This window comes from Carya illinoinensis, chromosome 15 (assembly GCF_018687715.1).
Source record: "Carya illinoinensis cultivar Pawnee chromosome 15, C.illinoinensisPawnee_v1, whole genome shotgun sequence".
Taxonomy (NCBI): domain Eukaryota; kingdom Viridiplantae; phylum Streptophyta; class Magnoliopsida; order Fagales; family Juglandaceae; genus Carya; species Carya illinoinensis.
Window position 1 is genome coordinate 20,261,609 of NC_056766.1, and position 23,294 is coordinate 20,284,902.

At 37.4% G+C, this 23,294-nt stretch overlaps 1 protein-coding gene across 1 annotated transcript; it reads left to right on the forward strand.

Moving 5' to 3' along the window:
* Positions 1–12,345: 12,345 nt before the first annotated feature.
* On the forward strand, positions 12,346–22,566 carry LOC122297809 (IAA-amino acid hydrolase ILR1-like 6). The gene is made up of 5 exons (XM_043108000.1): positions 12,346–12,986; positions 14,192–14,317; positions 21,163–21,477; positions 21,584–21,712; positions 21,929–22,566. Exons 1-5 carry the CDS (start codon positions 12,495–12,497, stop codon positions 22,292–22,294), a joined length of 1,428 nt encoding a protein of 475 aa, XP_042963934.1. The 5' UTR covers positions 12,346–12,494; the 3' UTR covers positions 22,295–22,566.
* Positions 22,567–23,294: the final 728 nt, after the last annotated feature.

Genomic DNA, 23,294 nt, shown 5'->3' on the forward strand with positions numbered 1-23,294 from the left:
AGGTCGATGCTCTGCTCTCATGCTTAGGCAACCGAAAGGGGAGGAACACCTCTTTTAAGTGTCCCACTCCTTTCCTTTCTCACCACCCAAAGACAACCAACTAGGGTTAAGTTGCTACGGAAGAAAAATAAGTCTATTGCATCCCCACCTAAAGGCAAAAGAGGTGGGAGAAAAGCAAAACCAAACATGCACAATAGGAGGAGGCTTGAAGAATCTCATTCATTAATAATAGATCTGTAATTACAAGATATTTGGAGCAAAAGCCTTGATGACAGGCTCCCCCCACCTCCTCCCGGGTGGGTAAAATACAGGAGGGGTGAATGAAGGAAAGAGAAAGAAAACCTACGAGTGAGTCATCGGTGAGGTTGTGAAAACATCAAGCATCAGGTGATGCCTAAGGGAGTCAAAGGGAAGGCAATCCATCTAGGTCAGTGTGAATTGGGCTAGATCCAAGGCTTTAAGAAGCACATTAGGATTTGCCACCCAGTATTCCTTAAGCTTCTCCAACCCACAAGAATACCAACAACTCTAAGCCTATTGAAGAGGGGCTTAGCCACAATGATTTGGGGAGTGATTCAATGGAGCTTTTTGTTGGCTTTGGCAAGATCAGCCTCCAACCTCATCTCCCTTTTGCCCCAAGATTGTAACTCCCCCTCGAGTAGCCTGTGAGACTCCACCAGTTCGGAATGTCTGGCCTTGGCTGCCTCTTTGCTTTCTCAAAGCTCCAAACACTATGCCTCCAGCATATCCCTTTCAGACTATAGCTGGCTCAGCCACATGTTGCGATTGGTGTCCACTACCTTCTCCTAAATGGCAACATACTCCTCACAGAGCTTCTGGGCCTCTACCATCTCTTCTTCAAGACGATGGGTCCATAGCTACTCCAACCCCATCTCCTTGGCAGTAGCTATCTTGATAGACTTGAGATGGGAGATTTCCTGCCTCATGATCACCATCTTGGCCCGGAGGGTGGACTCCACCTTGTGTTCATCTTTGGAAAGTCGTTGGAAGAGCTTGTTCTCCTCTACGATCTCGTTGTAGGCCCTCTTGGTGCATTACAACGTCTTCCTAAGGCAAACCATCTCGCTTTACACATGGTCACTCGCCCAGTGTACCCAAGGCCTCGACTTTATTCTCCATCTTGGCCCATGCATCCACCACCCAGGCTGCTAGTGACTTGATGGCCTGTCGATAGAAAAATTGTTAGGAAGGTGATTCTTGAAGGTAAAGCTATAAAAGAAGGAGAAAGTGAAACACGCTAAGGAAAAGATATTGTTTAGTTGAGCAATCATTGCTTTGATCACCTCAGCCCTAGCATCCCTCATGGATGACCAGGCGGGATGGGACTACAATGCCTCCTCGTCACTTTGAGGTTCCATATCCCGCGAGGGCCAAGAGTGGAGGTGCATGAAGCACCTGGCCCCTGTGACGGCGCTGACCCTCATTCCTTGCCCACTTCAGCCAACTTTGGACCTAGTCGTCCCTTGTGGTGCCAGTTGACGGAGACCTTGCATCAGCTTCAGAAGTGGAGGGGACGTAGTGGTTGAATGACCCCTCTTACAAAGAAGAATATTTTTCCTAACTGAGTATGACCGAGTTGTAGTGAAAATGTTAGGAGGTGTGAGGCCTGGGGAAGGGGGTGCAAATTGTCCCCTCTGCCCACCAAAACCTTTGGCCATCTGAAGTTGAATGCCAGTAACCCCTAAATACTTAGGGGCTCCCAAATATTTGACATGGGCAACGTCAGCCGAAGCCCCAGAGCCTGACTCCACCAATGTCTCGAGGAAGGTGGCCTGCAGTGCCTCGCCGTTTGATTCCCAGGAAGAAGCCCCTAGACTACTAGACGAGGTGGAGGAGGCATCCTGAGCAAAAAGGGATGCCAAAGGCACCCCTGAGAAGGATGCGCTAGAAAGGCTAGGCCTGCCACGAGTCCCCACTAGGTTTGTGAACGTGGTCCCTTCCTCTGTATGGGGCTTATTCGCAGCCTTGAAAGACGTATCCTCTAAAGGGCGTTTGGGTGCTCGCGGGGTAGGAGACCCGCTTATAAATTTTTGACCCCTCATGTGTGATGGGTCGGGTGCAATAAAAAATTGGGCTATGTTTGTCAAGGATAGAAGGACATCAGACGACAGCTACTCCTCGTGTTCTCCAACCCAGGCATACACCAGTTGGATGCAGGCCCTCTTTGGATTGAACAAGTTGAACTCTATGCTTTTATCATCAGGAACAACCCTCCAATCAGACTGGAACGAGAAATCGCGGGCGGCAACCTCTTAGGGAGGGAACTCCCATCCACCTCTCGACATGAAGAAGGACTTGCTTCGCTATTGCTTCACATTGGAGTAATGTGGCTTGAGACTGGCAAGCTTGAACTTTGTTCGGGCATTGAAGCTACAAATATTCCTCACCAATGTCCAGACCATGTGGGTGAATAGGAACTACCTCACGATCAAGTCTGGATATTCCTCCCTACGGGTTCCAGGACTATGTACCACACCACGCAGCACAATAGGAAAGTCCTCCAAGCAAAGGGGTGCAGCTGTGTTGGAGTCAGGCCCAAGAAGTCCAAAACATCGTATACTAGTCAGCAAAGGGGAGATTGAGCCCCGTGAGGGAACATGCCGACGTATAAAGCCACCCTCTTGGAGTTGCCCGCTAAATCGACCGTCACGCGGCGTGCCTCGGAAAGCTCCAGGACCATGAACTCTGGGACTGAGTACATTCCTCGAAGGGCATCAAGAGCGGTAGGGGCTAGGGCAGAAGTCCAAGCAAACCCATAGTGGGAGAAGGACCTGCCGCGGGAGACATTTCTTGAAGCCATGGAAGAGGTCTCGGAAGAAAGGCCGGCACAAGTAGAAATGCAGCTGAAAAAAAGTGATGAACGGTGGGAAGTCACATAAAAGGTAAAGTGGAATTCATGAAGGGGATTGGTGGTGAGAGTTAATAGAGTGGGAGGCGACGGTTGAGAACCCCAACGGGAAGTGTGATGGGACAGGGCGAAGCAACAATTACTCGTATTCTTGAGGCAGAGAAGTATACAGACGCTCGAGTAATTCACAAGAGGAAACAGAGCATTGCAAAGTGTGGGGGAATTTTAATTTCCCTTCGCGCCTACGAATAGGGAATTTACAAGGTAACTAGCATAGAGATTTGGGTGTGATGGGTTGAGCCCCTACCTCTTGTCAGGGTTTGCGGGCCGCCAAGAAAACAGGCCGGAAGGATGTAGAGAAAAGTTCCCAAACAGGTTGCTCAGTCGACGGCCTATCCTGTTTTCCCCTTCCCGGCGCATTAATTGGATTGGGATCGCTTAGGATCTGGCTCCCCAAGGGGATTAGGTGCATTAAATGCATCCCAGAGTGGCCTCCCTAGAGGTCGAACCCTTGTGCCAGCTATGGGTGGCTACATTAAATGCCGTGTCTCGCTGCCACGGCAAGAAAGGTGACAACCATGATGAACGAGCCTTATGAGGGACGAGACACGAGGGAGAGCATAACAGTACCTCGAAGGAAGGAAAATATGGTACTTGTTTCTCTTTTATACTCTCTCTCAAGATTCTAGCTTTTTACAACAGCTAACTTTCGTATAAGAGGATCCCCTACTCTACTCAACCCCCCTTCCCCAACTCTTCCCTCTTGTAGGTGTCTAACAGTAGTTCCAGTAGATGACTACAAAATAGTCTTAACAATTATTTTATGCAATATTTTTAGTTGGAAACAAAAGGAGTCGAAGAAGAATGAGAGTGGGGAACGACACAAGACATAGAAAGAAAGAAAATTGAAAAAATAAAATGAAATTCCTATATATATAGTTATTTATTTTCCCTGAATTTGTATCCATTGAAGCAAAATCTGACTGCCAGTACTAATTATATATGTAACTTGTAACTTGGGCTAAGCTTGAATTTGGAAATACAACATGATTTAAATAAAAGAGACAATAATTTTCCATAAAATACAATATCTCATTTCAAAGTTTCATGCATAGTCAAACCGAATTAATCTGTCTTAGGAAGACTTGCAAATGATAACGATTTTATTCTACTTATATTCTTTGGAGTGCCTCCTCTTTATCGGTTCTATTAGTTATAAGTATTGCATATTTTAATTTTAAATAAAAGAAATGATATTTACAGATAGATGTGTAAATTTCACACACTTTTTTTAAAAACATAGGTAATTAAATCTGAGTTCAGTATGAAAACATTATTATTTTAATAATACAATACTCTATATTTTTTAAAATTACATTTAATATTGGTTTATAACTATTGACTAAAAATTAATATTTATTTTGATCTTCAAATGCGAATTTCATTGCACTTTAAATATGTATTAATTAATGCTTAAACTTTAATTTTAAATTTTTTATATATTGTTCTTGTTATAAACTATCTTGAATTGTATGACCACATTTAGCTAGTCGTCAAACGCATAGTGCTAGTCATCAAACGCATAGTGCTAGCATAGTGAGCTAGCCGTCAAATGCATAGTGCTAGTCGTCAAAAGTATAGTCCCCTTTGTACTCCTATATATATCGTTGAATCCTTTAAAAAATTCATATGTTTCATAACCTCTCTGAGCTCTATCTCTTTCTCTCTCCTTTTGAAAATTTTATAACACGTTATGGCTCTCTCTTTTCAATGATTTCATAACACGTTATCAGCACGAGCTCAAGCCACTAGCACGCTGCCTGCCATTCCATCTTCTTCAGAAATCAAATACCCACTACCCTTTGCAAGATTGCAAGTCCTTCAGATCATGAGGATTTGAGAAGCCATGGGCAGATCAAAAGCTACGCCTACTTAGAAATTAAAGTTTCAGAGTTATTTGGTGGTCATTACCCTCCACCAGAGCCAAACGCCGAGCTCAATCTCTCTACACCATGCACGTCAATTAGCAGCGACCTCACCATGGGTTCTCAAGATGGGTTCAGTCAGTCTAAGGAGTTCCTGGACTTGGTGAAGTTCATCGACGAGCACAACACTGCAGAGAAGAATCGGAGAGCTGGTTTTCAGGAACCGATGCTTTCATTATTAGCTCAAGCCTCCAACTAGCAAAGACAGGAAATTTTTTTTTTTAATGATTTAGCATGCCATAATTGACTAACAAATTCCATTAGCTTTCGAGAGTGGTTGGCATATTATATTTAACTAATAATTTCTATTAGTTTTTCCTACAGGAGAAGAAAAGTCAAAAGGCATGGGGCTTGTCGGCAACATATGAACAAAGAAAAAATAATAATAAAATAAAATAATGAAAGAGAAGGAGACCTACATGGCCACCTCTGGAGCTTGTGCCAAAACGAGCAGGACCCATGCCTCGCAAGCTATATTCTTATTTTTCAATTCCGTGCTAAACATTTGAGTTTCATGGGCTGCTATTTTTCTTGACTTTCTGACATGTTTACTTGATAGGTTCTGATTATTGAGGCACTGGATAAGTTAGACTTTTCTTGAAAACTTTTGAGTAAAAAGTGGAGTTAATAACACACACAAAAAGCTTTCACATGATAAAGTCTTCAGAGACAGCTACAAGAGATTCAGTTGAAAAAAAAATTATGAAGTTAGTAATCTTTAACTTCAAGTAAGTTTTTAATATATTATTTACAATTGCTGAGGTGAATATTTATGATTATATTCATTATTATTACTTGATAAATTCTATATTTATTTACATAGTTTAGATACAAGTTTTATTTATTGATGATATGATTTATCTGAGCATGGAAATGGAGCATCCCTGAAGGATCGCCCTAAATCAATAATAGCTTTTGAGTATCTCATAGTTTTAAATGAGTGATACGTGTACCAAAAGCTCATTATGATTTATGCACCTGAAGTTGGATAATTGAAATTATGGAAAGAATATATATTTGAATGAACGTCTCGAATGTGCTCCTGAATTAGCAATATCGAGTATGCTCCTGAAGTAGCAATATGAAATGCAAACGTTCACAATATATTCTAAATTTATATCTGATCTTTCAGTGACTGAGCAAAATAATGAGCTTTTGATAAGAATCATTAGTCACGTCTTACTAGATCTACATCATTCCCTGAAGTGAATGATAATGAATTTATATCATTCTATTCCCTGAAGTGAAAAGAATGATGGGTTTCATTCAAAGAAACTAAGAGATTGGACGTGATAATGAATATCTTTTCGGGCCAGAAGTTCGTATTGGAAAAGTTATAAGCTTTCTCTTTGAGATGATATTATACAATTATTGAATCAAATATTATGATGCATCAAAAAGTGATATGATTCAAAATATTTGTATCTTTTCATGGTTATCTTGATCATCCAAAATCAATTATGATAAGTCGAATGATTTTCATATGGACGTCCATAAAAGAACCAGAAAATTCTTTTACTATAAAGTCTTACCACCAGAAGTGGAAAGAAAAATTTGCTTGAAGCAAATAAGATGAAATTATTCGACGTTGTCTTGATTATCATATGTGAACCAGAAGTTCAAATGATAATTAAATTTTGGATTAATAAGATAAAAATGTCTCATATTCTAGCTGCTAAAATCCCAACGAGGATTGAAGTCCCTGTAGGATAATTAAGAAATTCAGCAGTCTAAAGACATGTCTAAAGGCATGTGAGACGTATTGATACAAAAGATAGAGCATCTCAAAAGAGAAATGTACAAATAATTTGGTGCTTTTGAAGAGGCCATACCCATAGAACAAGTAATAAAGTCCATCCAAATTTTCTGTATAAAATTCTCCTATATAAACTCTTGAAGAGTATAAATCTCCTGAAGAGTGCCTCCTGAAGAGGTTTTTCATGAAAATGTTTTCCCTTTAAGAGGGACAGGTACCTGAAAATAACGAGATTGATACATTTCATGAGTAATGGAAAAATTATGGAGAGATATAAAATCGTTGTCGACAACGTATTTCCATATGAGATGGCAATTGACATTACCAGAAGTAATTGAGAAAGTGAATCAAGCACCGTCGAAGAATATGACGTAAAATATTGGCCAAATTTGAAAGAAACAATTCCTGCAGAATTGATTCACTAGTAAAATATGATGCATCGGGACTTATAGTCTAAACACCTAAAGAGGTGATGCTTGTTAAATGTCAGTGGATATTTATAGAAATGAAATAAAAGTGTGATATATAAATCACGAGTCAGTTTCTCAATTCCTACAGAATTGATATCACTAAGTAAAATGTGATAAATATGGACTTGAAGTCCAAACACCTAAAGAGGTGATTTTTGTTAAATATCAGTGGATATTTATATACATGATATAAAAAGCCTGAAACTTTTAATATAAAAATGTGATATAGAAATCACAAGTTAGTTTCTTGAAGAAACAATATTGATATGCTTTTAAAGTGGTTGAAATCATATTGAGATTTTTATTAGCTTGAAAGTTACCGAGAGTTTGGATATGCATGACTAACTGCATATTTATATGGATCATTGGATCATGATATATATATGAAAATTCCTGAAGGATAGAAAATGTCTGAAGCTTTTAATATGAATACATCTGAAAATATGTATTCTATCAAGTTTCAAAGATCCTTATATGATCTAAAGCAATCCAAACGCAAATGGAAATAAGCTATTATTGCAGTTTATATATATGATTTAAATGTCATTGAGGCTCCAGAAGCCCTCATGAAAACTGCACATATTTGAAATATAAATCTGAAACCCTTGCGGCTTCAAGGGGAAGATGGATGATGTTATTAGTCATGAAATACCATCTTTTAATACAATTAGTATTTCAGATTCATATTATGGGTTTGATATGAAGTGTGCATTATTAAAGAAGAAATAAAAGGGAGCACACAGAACATCTACCAAAAGATAGAAACACAAATATATTTATGAAATATTATTTTATTATCTTGAAACAAGAATTACAGAAATTTGAGGCACTTTGCCTCATTCTTCAAAAGTTCTTGTTCTTCAAAAATCTGCATGGCATCCCTATCTAAAGGGGTGGGCAATCGAAAAGAAGATTTAAGTAAGGATTTTAAATTCCTATTCTCTTACTTTATTGATTCTGTCTTCATGTTGGACTCCAGAAGAAGTCGCTGAAGTATAGCAATATTCTCGTGGAGATTGTCAACTACACAAGTTCTGGATTGCAGTCGCTGAGAAAATGCGACAATGGATGATGAGTATCGGGTACCGAGACTCACAAGCTCATAGATAACTTCATTATCTAACCTATGAGTCAGATCATTATATTGCATGATAGCACCTATGGTAGAAGCAGGAATAGCTGATGAACGAGGTGCAGAGTACCTCATATATTGGCCATGAGAAGATCGCTGAGCCATTGTAGGATAAGAATGCAGATAGAGATTGCAGAGTACAAATGCAGTATGATTACAGAAAAGTGAAGAAGATGAGATGCGAATGAAGATGAGCTGAATATCTCTTTTATAGAGAAAATTATGATACAGCATCTCTCGTGAAGCAAGAGAAAAGAGATGAAATATAACTTCATAGCTTTGTGGCACCTGACAGCATGCCTGACAACTGCGGCGCCTGACAGCACGTCTGACACCTCCAGATGAGTTGAAAATGCGCGGTGCTTGTTTGATCTTAAAAGGCTGGCCACCGTTTTTATTAAAAAATGAGGTTAACGGTTTAATGTTGATGAATTCTCCACTAACTGTGTTATTTACAAGAATTTCAGAAGAGTACAACTCCAGAAGAGTAGTGATGAGCAGAAAGATCCAGTTGTGATAATTTTATCAACATGGTTCAAGTCCACAATTAGTTGGATATGCAGATGCAGGTTATCTTTCAGATCCACACAGAGGTAGATCTCAAATTGGATATGTATTTACTTATGGAAATTCTGCTATATCATAGAGATCTGTCAAACAAATACTATCTGCTACCTCTTCAAATCACTCAGAGATCATTGCAATTCATGAGGCAAGTCGAGAATGCATTTGGCTAAGATCAATGATCCAACATATTCAAGAAAAGTGTGGTCTTCCAGTGATTAATGATAGTCCAACAACTTTATACGAAAATAATGCTGCTTGTATTATTCAAATTAGAGGAGGATATATCAAAGGTGATATAACCAAATATATTTCACCTAAATTCTTTTATATTCATGAACTTCAGGAGAAATGTGAAATTAACGTCAAGCAGATACGATCAAGTGATAATCTGGCAGATTTATTCACAAAAGCATTACCAACTGCAACATTTAAGAAAATTGTGCAGAACATTGGAATGCGGAGATTTGAAAACCAGTTATCATACACTTTTCAGGAGAAATAATGTCTTGAAAACTTGTGCTGATTATACTCTTTTTCCTTCGCTAAGATTTTATTCCACTGGGTTTTCCTTTGCAAGGTTTTAATGAGGCAATCCTAAAGCACTTCACGGTTCACATAAATACTGTACTCTTTTTCCTTCGCTATTAGTTTTTTCCCACAGGATTTTTTCTTGGTAAGGTTTTAACAAGGCATATTTTTTAAATATGGTCATCCAAATGGGAAGTGTTATAAACTATCTTGAATTGTATAACCACATTTAGCTAGTCGTCAAACGCATAGTGCTAGCATAGTGAGCTAGTCGTCAAATGCATAGTGCATAGTGCTAGCATAGTGAGCTAGCCGTCAAATGCATAGTACTAGTCGTCAAAAGCATAGTCCCCTTTGTACTCCTATATATATCGTTGAATCCTTTAAGAAATTCATAAGTTTCATAATCTCTCTGAGTTCTATCTCTTTCTCTCTCCTTTTGAAAAGTTTATAACACGTTATGACTCTCTCTTTTCAATAATTTCATAACAGTTTTCTCGACTTATTCAAATAAGTCTTTTGTGTTACAGTGTTATTTTCCCGTTAATAATTTGCTAAGATGCCATGTCACCACCAACTACTGAATGTCTTGTCATTTAAAAAATAAAACTATTAAATGTGAGAAAAAAAAATCATTTATAAGGTTGAAAATGCTTATGCATACGTTATTCCCTTCCCATCGATAGCCTTATCCGTACATATTTTAATCCTTTAAATACATTTAGGGGTGTACAAGTAACCGACAAACCGGTCGTAACCGACACAGACCGGCCGCCGGAGTCAGGAACCGGCCGGAACCGCCAGGGAACCGGTCGGCGTGCGGCAGAAAATAAACAAAACCGACGTTTGTCGGTTCGGTCGCGGTTTGAGGCCGGCTCAAACTGCTGAACCGGCCGACAGCATATACATATATTTTTTTAATTTATACCTAAATCAAACGACGCCGTTCCACTTAAGTTGAACAGCGTCGTTTGATTCTCTTATTATTAAAACACATGTAAATGACGCCATTTGTATTAAAGCAAACGACGCCGTTTTATCTATGATAAACGAAAAAAAACATAAGTAGAACGACGCCGTTGGATTTAAAACCAAACAACGTCGTTTTGAACTCCTTCTTCCTTCTTCTTCTTCTTCTTCCCCGATTCACCTAGGTTTTACAGGTTCTCTCTCTCTCTCTCCTCTGTAACTCTGTCTCTCTCTACTCTCTCCGAGCACCAGCGTCTAGAGGAACCGAGAACCGACCGTGAACCGCCATAGAACCGCCGGAGTAGATACGGACGGTTTTCCTCCTCCCCATCGACCGGTTACGGTCGGTTGCTTCGGCGAATCTCACCTCATCGGTCAGCGTCGGTTTTAGCCAAAAACCGCGCCGATGAGGTCGGTTTTCACCCCTAAATACATTATATAAAAATAAATTTATAAATTAATATAATTTGATATAATATATTAGATTATAAAATTATTTTTATCATAAAATAAATTAAATAGATCACATAAAATCACATCATTTTATAAATTTATTTTTATATACGAATAATATTAGATACAGTTTAAAAATATGTATGCTCAGTACACTATTTTTACAATCCATATTATTTTATAGATTCATTTTAATGGCAAACTATATATTTTCTCAAAGAGAATATACGAGACTTACCTACTATAAGATTATAAATATTATTTTTAATAAATTATAAAATATGTAAATATTATATACTTATTTAAAAAAATTAAGTGAATACGACACTAATACGATAAAAGTAATACTTTAATAATGAACTTCGTTACTTTTTTAAAAGAGTTATGCTACACAACCCCTCAACCTCCCAATACTCCACTTATTTTTTAATTTTTATTATTTTATTTTTTATTTATTATTTAATATATAAATAATAAATAAAATAATTAAATTAATTTAAAAAAAATAAATTCAAAAAAAATATTAAAAAAATATTAAAAAATAAAAAAGAGGTGGGGTGTTGAGGGGTTGGGGGGTTAGGAAGATTTATTCTTTTTAAAAAGTCAGTTGCATAATCCACAGTTATATAGTATAATTTTCCTCCGCAATAGCAAGCGTGCAAGCAAACCTCAAGTAAAGGAGCTGCTATCTGGTTACGATCCTGTACGTACACTTGGCGGGGATGTATCCAAAACGAACACGTGACGTGACACAATTCACAAAGTGCTTTGAATAATTAGTTAACGAAGATTTAGGGGACAGACATTAATAACAACGTCAAGTCAAGCAATAGAAATAATAAAATTAAAAAACTTCTAAGAATAAAATAAAAATAGTAAAAATTATTTTTAAGACGGTGTGTAAAATATATATAATAAAATATTTAAATGAGATCATTTGATTTAAAAAAATAAATTTATAAATTTAAAATTTATAAATTAAATCTTAATATTTAAATTAAAAAGATCTGCACTGTCGTAGAATAATTTAATGAAAGAGTTAGGTAATTTAGTTACATATAATTATTTATATATATATTTTATATACTTTATAATTGATTAAAATATTTATTTTATATTAATTAAATAAATAAAAATAATTATACATAAAATTTTTACTCATATAAAAGACTTTTGGGCTAAAAGAAAAATTGAATAAAGTGTAGTGTAGTGCCAATAGGCCAAGTAGTGGTTGGAGGGGGCCATGGGGGCCGGGGCTACCATCGCCTTAATCAACTCCCACTGCGCCTTAATCAACGAGTCATGCTACACAACCCCCAACTCTCCAACACTCCACTTATTTTTTAATTTTTATTATTTTATTTATTATTTATTATTTAATATATAAATAATAAATAAAATAATTAAATTAATTTAAAAAAAATAAATTCAAAAAAAAATATTAAAAAAATATTAAAAAATAAAAAAGAAGTGGGATGTTGGGGTTGGGGTTGGGGTTGAGAAGATTTATTCTTAATCAACTCCCCTAATCCCTATCCTACTCTGCATATTCCCCACGTGCACATACTGTTCTCTTGCTTCTGTTATCTCCACGTGCTCAAGTTCACCGCTCACCTCACCACTTGCTTCTTCCTCTTCTCTCTCCTTCTCTCTCTCTTTCTGCTCTGCTCACCACTTTCTTCTTCCTCCTCTCTCTCTTTCTCTCACTCTTTCTGCTCTGCTCTGCTCTGCCTGATCTTCTTCTGCAACTCTCTCTCTCACTCACATGGATTTTCAGAGATTTCTTGTGCTACTCTCCATCTCTACGCTTTTTTCTAAATCCATAATCCCATTCGCCAAGCCGATAACGACCGCCGACGAAGAGCGGCCGTTCCTCGACCCGAGCTGCCTTCTCTGTCCCAAGTCTTCCGTAGCGATAAAAAACCGGACCGTCCCATCATCCACGGCCGACTCTATACCCGTCTCGACTCCCGACTGCGCGGTTTGGGGCGCCAAAGCATGCGCTGAGGCGGTTTTAGGTTACGCAAGGAGACCGGAGACCGCGGAGTGGATCAGAAGCCTAAGGAGGAGGATTCATGAAAACCCGGAGCTTGCTTTCGAAGAGTTCGAGACCAGCAAGTTGATCCGAGAGGAGTTGGATAGCATGGAGGTTAGCTACAAGTACCCTTTGGCCAAGACTGGTATTCGGGCTTGGATCGGCTCCGGCGCTCCGCCGTTTGTGGCAATCAGAGCTGACATGGATGCACTCCCAATTCAGGTCCCTTCCTTTATATATGTATATATACGTATATTGTTTTCTTTTTGGCTCTGATTCTTTAGGTTCATTGTGGAGGAAAATTAATAGAAGCTCCAAGATGTCCAACATTTTTCTACAATTATTATTATTGTTTTTGTTATTATGTTCATTTAGTTTTGGCTTTTTTTTTACTTGGTGATTTTAAGCGTACAATCATTTTGATGTAATACCTAAGAGGCCACACGAATTAGATTTTGATCTGGTAAATTATAAATTCATAATAAAAAATTTTATATTGAGTTATTTTTATATATTCATTATATATTTTATTAATTTAATTAATTATATCATTTTTTTTAATATAAAATAACTGATTTAATTAATTTATATTAATAAAATACGAAAAAAAATATATAAAAATAACTATAGATTGCAGGATTCATTCCTAATATATATTGGGTTTTCCTTGTTTATGCTGTCATGGAGTGAGTGAGCTCTCCGTCCGGTACTTTCATCAGATACATATGTACAGTTTCGACATACGAAATATCCCATCTCATGCGAAATAGAAATTATATATGGGATAGTTCAGATTCCGAATCAAAAGTTGTACCATCATTCATGGCGGCTTTTTTCAATTTTGGTTTTGCTTTTTGTATTTTAAAACTGTTGTACTGGAGTAGGATCTCGGGTCTGTTGTCGTCAGGTATATATAAGTATAATGTTCAGAGTCACATGCATGTGAATTTTGCATTTACCCATGTTGCACGTAATAGATTGTGAGATGCTTGAAATCCGAATGCAAAAGTTGTACTTATATTAGTTATATATGTCTATATATTCGTGTTGACATGTGAAATCGATTAAAGGACAGTTCAGATCCCAAAAACAAAAGTTGTACTAGCGTGGCGGCTTAGAAGGGCTTAATGATAAAAAAAAAAATTTGAATTTTTTTTAGTGTTTTTTTAAAAATATTTTTAACAAATTTTATAAAATTAAATTCATAAATTATTATAATATAAAATAATATATTAGATTATAAAATCATTTTAAATCTAATATATCATATTAAATTATAAATTTAGTTTTATAAAAATTTTTTGTGACTTTAATAATTTCTTACTTTTTAACATTGGGCTTTATACAGTTGCATGTGGACTATAAAGAACGATAAACAACATTTTATGATCCTAATTAAAGGCAGAACTATAAATATGTTGCGGCAGGAAGCGGTTGAATGGGAGCACAAAAGCAAAGTTGCGGGGAAAATGCACGCTTGTGGGCATGATGCTCACGTTGCCATGCTTCTTGGCGCTGCCAAGATCTTGAAGAGTCGCCAACATCTTTTGAAGGTTTGACCTCGGTTCATTCATTTGTGTTACTGATCTATTATATATTCCTTACTCTCTGGTCGTTTGAACTTCACTTTGGTTTTTAAATTTTACCCATGCATTTGTGTCAATGGCTTGGGTCCGATAGTATATCTTTGCCTTAATTTCTCTGATAAGATATGTATCGAAGTCAAGTCTCCATATTCCAACTCCCTTTTTAGAATGAAAAAAAAATTGTTTGTGTTAATGCCTTAATTTACAGTTAGGAAGGGAGGAAAGAATTATTTCTAGCCCACAACGATGATTTAGGCTTTAATATGATATTCTTCACTTTCATCCATAAAATAAAAAATAAACAAATAAATAAAAATAAATAAAGAGAGACATAAGGATTTAAGTGGTTTGGCATAAAAGCCTATATCCATAAGTTATTTTAGGGTGGAATCTATTATAATGGGTGATTTTACAATTTCTCATGGCTCACACATCTCAATATAATGGAGGAATTTAAGAAAAATCCTTTGGAGTTGCTATGTGTAGTGAAGTTCGGCGTAAGGAGCTTCTGTGGAGAGCCTCTCTAGAGAGCTTGTGGAGAGTTCTTGTGTGTTGGGGTTTGTGGATAGTCTCCACATTATATAGAGGTCTATTTATTTGGAGTTATTGAGTCTAACTTGCTTTGCGAAACCTTTTTCTTTTAAAAGTCTGAGTGTCTTTCTTTTAGGGAGTCTAAGTCAACTTGTCCTATATTTTCTTAGTTTTATCTCTTTACTTGATTTCCAGCCTTATTTCAAGGCTAAATTATAGGCGGCTAATTTGATTCCTATAGATTCCCACGATTTTTAAGGGCAATTTGTTGAACAAAAAGGTCTTGAGAATCTTTAAGTCAATAATCTGGACAATAAATTTTAAAAATTGTTCTCTGATTTCCTATTTGATCCTAGGTTTTCTATCTGTTTTGTGTTAAGTGGTGAAGAGCTCAACTTGGAGAGATAAGCGGGAGATACACTTGACCACATTAGGTGCAAGCACAGAGCTCTGCTTGGGTAAGAGATGTACTCGACCGCATTAGATGCGAGTGTGGAGCTCAATTTTGGATTTCTTTATTTGTGTGGATGTTTGCCATGAATGATTATTTATTGTCGGCGAAGAGTTCATATTTCCATGATTGGTTTTTTATGTATATTTTTGTAATCGTTTTTGTTATTGTTCGTAGTAGTGGGTTTTCTGCCCTTTGGTGTAAATTGTTGTTAGTGTTTTCGTTTTGTTGTTGGTGTTGGAGTTTCTTTGTAGTAACCCACGCTTAAGTGGTCAAGAAGCCTATTGACTCCCTGGGTCCATCTTAGATAGTTGCCAAGCCCGTCGACTCGTTCCTGAAGGAAACCCGTGCAAGGCAGTTCTAGAGCTCGTAGGCTTGTTCCTAAAGGTAACTCACTAGCGATGGTTGTGGTAGGAGTGTAAACACTTGTTATTTGCCGAAGAAAATGTTGTGCTTGTATTGCTATATAGGTGAAAAGGGTTCGGTAGTCCAGAGAGTTGCCTGCATGTTAGGTGCTGGGAGGTTAGGCGGTCCTTGACCTTTCCTGCTTGTTGGCTTGTCATGAGGGAGGTCAGACAGTCTGATGATTTATCTTGCTTGTTGACTTTCAGCGAGGTGTTAGGTGGTCATTGACCTTACCATTTTTCATAGGCACCTCAAGTATTTGGACTCGTCATTAGTATTTAAGGGTTACGTAGTCTGTTGACTTTCATGCCATATTTCCTTGGCACTATGAGTCTTTGTACTCGTTATCGGTATTTAAGGGTCGGGTGGTTTGTTGACCTCTGTACCCTTTTTCCTGGGCACCACGAGTCTTTGAACTCGTCATTGGTATTTATGGGTTGCGTGGTCTATTGACCTATGAAACCTTTTTCCTGGGCATCGTAAGTTTTTGTACTTGTCGTTGGTGTTTAAGAGTTATGTGGTCTGTTGACCTCTGCACCTTTTTTCTTGGGTACCTCGAGTTTTTGGGGGATACTTGATTGCATTGTTGTGGCGGGAGGCTGAGTAGGACCACCCTGAGAGGTTTTCACTAAATATCAAATTGGTTAGTGTAATACAAATTATAAGTTTCAGATTTATAAACCTGAGTCATTCCTCTAGAGTGTGGTGAAGGCTTATGACACACAGGTGATCCCCTTGGGTAGCCATGCTTTGGTATTGATGAAGACTCAGGATGCCCGTGATACTGAGTGGTCTATTCTAATGTAAACAAATTAAGATACTTGCACGACACTCAAGAGGGCTTTGTAGAGGGTGTTTTGTGTCACACAAGCAATTTCCTGTGAAATATATTTTCCAAGCGTATTGCCACTCAGATTCTCGTGGAACCTTGAGGAGTTTTAGTGGAGAAAATCTCCAAAAAAATCAAATTTATTAGTAGAAAAATGAAATTCAAATAGTAAGTTTGAGAGAGACAAACTAGAGCAATTTTTGCACATGCTTTCCATTTTCACAACCAGAATTGTTTGTTGCTAATAGATTTTTTTTATGTAGTGAAAGTTGTACATTTGTTACTCGCTTGGAGTCCATGGCGATAGAAAACACTAATGGTCCAAATGGTTGGCACTACGCATACTCGGTCATGGGCGACGAGAACTTGCGGGCGAGGAAGTTCTCCATGGGCATGGAAATTCTTCATAGTCCAGTGTGTCAAAGTCAATGAGGGTGGCAAGGAGCTTTGTGGTGTGGAACCTTGGTCACCCTAATGTGAAACCTGAACGTACTGCATGCTCATTGCCCGTTGGAGGTGCTATGTTCTAGTTGTCCGCCACAAGGGTGGCAAGCTCAGTGGGAGTATCACTAACTGCTAAAGGCCGTGTTCCTTTAGGTGTGAGGTCATTGTTACCACTGGGGTGGCGGGGACTATGGAAATGCTCATATTTCTGGCATTGTTCCGCGCCTTTGTGGAAATTCATTTCCATTTCTCTCTATGGCTTCTAATGGTGGGAATGTGGGTGCTCATGCTACCGTGTAGTTGCCTACGAGAACATAACTCTTGCGATGTGCTTGTTGCCTGCCACAAGTGTAGCGGGTTGTAGGGAATGCCGATGAGTTGAAAGGGGCTATCGTTGCCAATGACTTCATTGCCGGCAGCAAGCCCTATCTGACCGCCCGTCTTGGTGGCCGAATTTGGGCCATGTCATGGACAAAGGTGGTTGGCAGCAATGCTCCTTCGTAGAACTGCGTATGGCGATGAAAACCATCAGGTTAGACTTTTGTGGCTGAGGACTACCTCAATGGCAATAGAAAATGCCATTGGGTCAGGAGGCAATGGATGGTCGCCTCGCCAGCTCACGAAGGCTTGGCTCGCAAATACGCAACATGCATGTTAGCATGCTTCCTTTACACGCATTGTGTGCACAACACGGACAGTGTGCCACCGCATCAAGGAATCGATAGTGGAAGTTGTCTGTCCTCGTACTCGGACCTGAGCTGTGCTATGCATGGAGGCGGTTGGCCCTACAAATGAATCAACTAACATGCACCCGTATGGCCATGCATGCACTCCACTAGTTTATTGATCTCTTTTTTGTTTCTTTTTTTTATAGGGTTAACAAAATAAATGGAACAATAACATATTAAACAAAATAAATGGAACAATAACATATTAAAATCGAAAGATAACAGTACGTGTCATGTGCACAATTCACATCCAATGTGCTCAGTTCATGTCTTACATGCACAGCACAAACCATGCATCCTTCATGCCCATGTCATCTTTTCCTTCTTCTTTGCATGTGTTCGTAAAATAAAATTAGCAAGTAAAAAGTGAAAAAACTTATCTAAACTTTTGTAGAAGATGTCATGAGATGGAGAATATCCTTCTTCCACTTCTGGTGCAGAAGGTTAATCGATTCCACAAACGCTGTCAACTGTTAATACATTGATTTGCACACCAGCTCAAAAGGGAGGAAAGAATAATCCTGGCCAACGATGATAATTTGGGCTTCGGTATGGTGTTCTTTGCTTTCATCCATAAAATAAATAGTAAATAAACAAATACAAATAAATAAAGAGAGACACATGGATTTAAGTGGTTCGACATAAAAGCTTATGCTTAGTGGTTGTTTTGGAGTGAAATCTACTACCATAAGTGATTTTACAATTTCTCATGGCTCATACATCTCACAATATAATTGAGGAATTTGTGAAAGATCATTTGGAGTCGTTATGTGTGGTAGAGTTTGGCATAGAGAGTTTCTATGAAGAGCCTTTCTAGAGAGCTTGTGGTGAGTTTTTGTGTAGAGGTCTTGTGTGTCGGGGTTTGTGGAAAGTCTCCACATTATATAGATGTTTATTTTTTTAAAATGAATGAATCTAACTTGTTTTGCGAAGTCTTTTTTTTTTAAGAGTTTAAATCAACTTGTCCTATTTTTTTTTTTTAAATCTTTTAACTTGATTTTTAGGTTTAACTCGAGGCTAAATTATAAGTTACTGATTTGATGTTTACAGTTTGTTTTCTTATTTTTCATTTTGGTTAGATTGTAAAATGGTAGGTAAGTAATATTTTGATTTTGTAAAGTTCAATAATAATTGTTATGGGGTCGATCGGTTGGTGCACTAGGGTAAAATTTGTGTGGACAAGATTAATGGATCCCGAAAACGTGCACAATGATGTGTTAGCTGTATGGGACAGTAATGAATTGAATATGTTTTTGCCAATCTCGTATATATATGCAACACGTGTTATTTTCCAACTAACATGGGCATCAGTACTTACTCTTGGTCATGATCACACTTATGGCAACATATGTAAATGTCCCGACAAGCTCTAATTTGTTCAATTTTTTATATTTTTTGTTTTGTTTTATTTTTATTTTTAATTTTTATAAAAAAAATTTGTAATCATAAATTATATAATCATCGTATAATCGTTTTAAAAAAATTAAATAAAATATGAAACTTATAAAAAAAATTAATTTTTAAACAATATACCTTACTCTTTTATAAATTGATTATATGGTATTTACGTACTTTATAATTATACATAGAATTACTGTAATTTTTAGTCTAAATATTTTAGAAAAAAATTTAAAACATCTGGACTCGATTGTATTTAATGTTAAGATTCACATTTGCCTGGCCGTGGACATGAGTGTTTAATACAATAGTGGGATGAAATTCCTTGTCAAGTGGTCATGTCAACTTGGAATAATTATTAAATTCTCGACATCTTTGATAATTTGTGTCTGAATTTTACTTATAGTAGTCGAGCATTAATGCATCTTTGCCTAACATATATATGTCGAGTGTCCTTTAGCATCACATTTAAATTTTGGATATTGCAGACGATAAAGAGAAAGATATTAATAATCGGTCATAATACTCAATCTTTCACATGATTGCTCACTACTACTACCTATTTTACAAATTAAGGACGTGGTAATGAATAAAAAAATAAAAAATTTTATGTGTAATTATTTATATATATATTTTTATGCATTTTATTGATGTGATTGATTATGTATTAAAAAAATTAATCCAACTAATCATATCAGTAGAGTGTAATAAAGTACGTAAAAGTGATTATATATATTATTAGTAAAAAAATAAAAGAATTTTACAGATATAAAGGGATCGCATAAATTCACATAAATTCATATGATATATTAGATTTATTTTATAATTAAAAGTATATTTAGAATATCACGTACCATGTCAAATCACATGCGTTAATTAGTTTATGAATTTGCTTTTGTGAAATATGTTTGTTTGTGACTAAAACATTTTAAAAAAAATAATACTGAGTCATGAATGATTGATCTCTCTTGACTGCTTGGTCCTTAAGCAGGATATCTGCTGCTTAACTTTTTTTATATTTTTAAATATGCTTAAAGGATCATGTTGGCTTGTTAATTTTTATGGAACCTTTTGATTTGTAGCAATAATCACTCCTTTTTGCCAATTAAGTAGCAACGTCGATTAATATTCTTATTTTCTTTAGATGGTTGTAATTGCTGATGAATAGATTCTTTACTTTGTTGGGTGATGTATTCAAGGATGCCAAAATTATTTTATTCTTTTCTTGTATGCATATGGTTTCCACCGAGACAATAGGTAGTTCAAGTGGGACCATTAGCGGGGATCCGGCCTCTCATTTTGCTACTATATTGAGTGTAAAGTGAATGCGTGCAGCACATTTTATTAGGGTAGTATAAGAAAAATGGGTATTTATGATTAATTATTTACGATTATAACGACAATTTATAATAAAAATAGACGCATTTTGATAAAAAAATAAACAGTTTTTTGATAGCGAGTGTTATACAATATTATAATTGTTTTGCAACTTCAAATTGTGGGAATTGTACCAAAATCAGTACTTTGGAGTACATGCATATATTATTGAAAAATGGTGATAGTTCAAGGGTACAAAAAAATATAATTTCCCTTTGAAAAATTCTGCTGATATTTTTTACATATTTGACGTCTAAACAGACTAGTGCTAGAAACTGACTACCTCGTTCGAAATATACATAATACCGAAAATCATGTGTTGTTTTGGATGGATGAGAGAGAATATTGCGAGCCAATGTGGGTGTGCTACGTACGTATTTAATAGAATATGATTCCTGTTCATTGTCTCATTAACGTGTTATATTATTGATTGACAAAGTCATGTTCTATAGGCCAGGAGCGATTGATTGAAACATGGAAATATTCCAACCAATTTAAACAAACAAAGAAAATCAATATTTGCTTTGTTTATTGATAATTCCTGTTTGCTTTATGTCAAATTTTGCCAATGAAGATTCGTGAAGATATAAAATAAAATAAAAAATAAACAACGACAGTTTGAAATTTTTGTATGGTCGGCCGTCGATAGGGAACAGTGGTGCTGTTGTTTCAGCCTGCAGAAGAAGCAGGGAATGGTGCAAAAGGCATGATCGGAGATGGGGCTCTGGAGAATGTGGAGGCCATATTCGCAGTTCATGTATCCCACATGCATCCCACGGGCATCATCGGATCAAGACCTGGTCCTTTGCTTGCCGGCTGCGGCTTTTTTAGAGCCGTCATCAATGGAAGAAGAGGCAGTGCTGGGGATCCCCACCACTCCGTTGATCCCATTTTAGCAGCCTCAGCTGCAGTTATCAGCTTACAAGGTATTGTGTCACGCGAAGCAAATCCACTGGACTCGCAGGTATATATGTGTGCGCGCACATGCATGCGTCTGTTTGTGCGTATTATTTTGCGATGCAATTAAGAATTCGGGAAGTTTGTGATAATGTGTCATCTTTGTCACTTAGGTTGTCTCGGTAACATCGTTTAATGGAGGTGACAACCTTGACACGATCCCAGATACTGTTATCCTCGGTGGTACCTTCAGGGCTTTCTCTAACACAAGCTTTTACCAGCTTCTTCATAGAATAGAAGAGGTTTGTCTCGAAACCAGTACTTCGATTAGTTACAGTACCTCTAAAATTGGACCTGCCATGTTCCTCCCACCCGTCCCTCTCTTCATTTTTCTGGCATCAGAAAGACAACAATTGTTTTCTGGGTACCCTATTTATAATTTCTTGAAAAGTGATTCACTGACAAGTCTTAAAACGCTAATTGAGCTAATAGCAATCAATCTGCATCATCACAAACAGGTAATTGTGGAACAGGCCAGCGTTTACAGATGCTCGGGAACGGTTGATTTCTTCCAAAACGAGTCCACTATATATCCCCCCACCGTGAATGATGAGAAAATGTACGAGCATGTGAGGAAAGTGGCCATTGATTTGGTGGGTCCAACGAATTTCAGGGTGGTTCCACCAATGATGGGTGCTGAGGACTTTTCCTTTTACTCTCAGGTGGTCCCTGCTGGCTTTTTCTACATAGGCATAAGGAATGAGACCTTGGGTTCTACCCACACAGGTCACTCACCTTATTTTATCATCGATGAAGATGTTTTGCCTTTAGGCGCGGCAGCTCATGCCACCCTTGCAGAAAGATATCTCAACGAGCACGAATAACGTGCATGAATCAGACGAGGTGGATGAATCAGTGCATCTTGTGCAGAAGACACAAGCGACAAGGAGTTCATCATGGCTAGCATTCTCTATGAATTCTGGTCAGATGGGAGTTTAGTGATACATAGGATGATGACACGCTAAACTGCTATATGAACTCTACATCTTATTGTACGTAGTTAGTTGTTGCTATTGTTGTCAAATATAAGAATCATTGTAAAATTGTAAAGGTTACTGGATAAGAACTAGAAGGAATGGAAATACATATTTCGCAAGCCAAACGTGCCCTTCGTCTGTTAAATATAACATCTCTCACGTAGAAGTAGCCTAACAACGCCTTTCTTCATATTGCCCAATCTCAGATAAGTGGAATACAGCCAAGCAAAGGGACTGTGAAAGGGAAACCGAGAGGTCTGCGTGAGGGATCTTTAGGTGCAGAAACAGAGCAGAGGAAGGGATGACCATGAGCACATTGAGCTCAGCTAGCTAAATTCCGTAGAGAGAGATGACTGAGCACAGAAGAATGGCAATTCACGGGGGAAGAAGACGGTACGTTATTTTTCACCAACATCGAGATGGATAAATGCTTAGGGTGATCTGGCTTCCATGTGAAGGGGATAAAATATCTCATGCCTATATGAATAAGCTCAACTTGCCCATCAAAGAGTTATCACTAGAAGACAAAAGAAGAGAGAAAGGGAGACAAAGAGGGGACAAGGGAGACTATTTTTTCCCTATTGTGCAATTTTATTAAAAGTACTAATGGCACCGTTTGTAGGATCTAATTCACTTTCTACTTCAGAGGTGGGAGAAGAATGATTTTTTGGCATGCTAAATAATCTCCGAATGAGCAAATGAAAATGAAGATTTCTTCAGATAGGTACTCCCAACCTTCATGCTCTTATTTTTATCAACATAACAAAAATCAGACCAACTTTCCTCGCTCATGTGGTTGATAATACTGTAGACTTAAGTTCTTGCACATGGCACTTTCAGCTTAAGT

Bases quoted from the DNA above. Each gene is read 5' to 3' on its own strand.
- LOC122297809 (XM_043108000.1), top strand. From the start codon at position 12,495: ATGGATTTTCAGAGATTTCTTGTGCTACTCTCCATCTCTACGCTTTTT. The intron at 14,318-21,162 runs GTTTGACCTCGG...GGCCGTCGATAG, and splicing joins GTCGCCAACATCTTTTGAAG to GGAACAGTGGTGCTGTTGTT. The intron at 21,713-21,928 runs GTTTGTCTCGAA...CATCACAAACAG, and splicing joins TTCTTCATAGAATAGAAGAG to GTAATTGTGGAACAGGCCAG.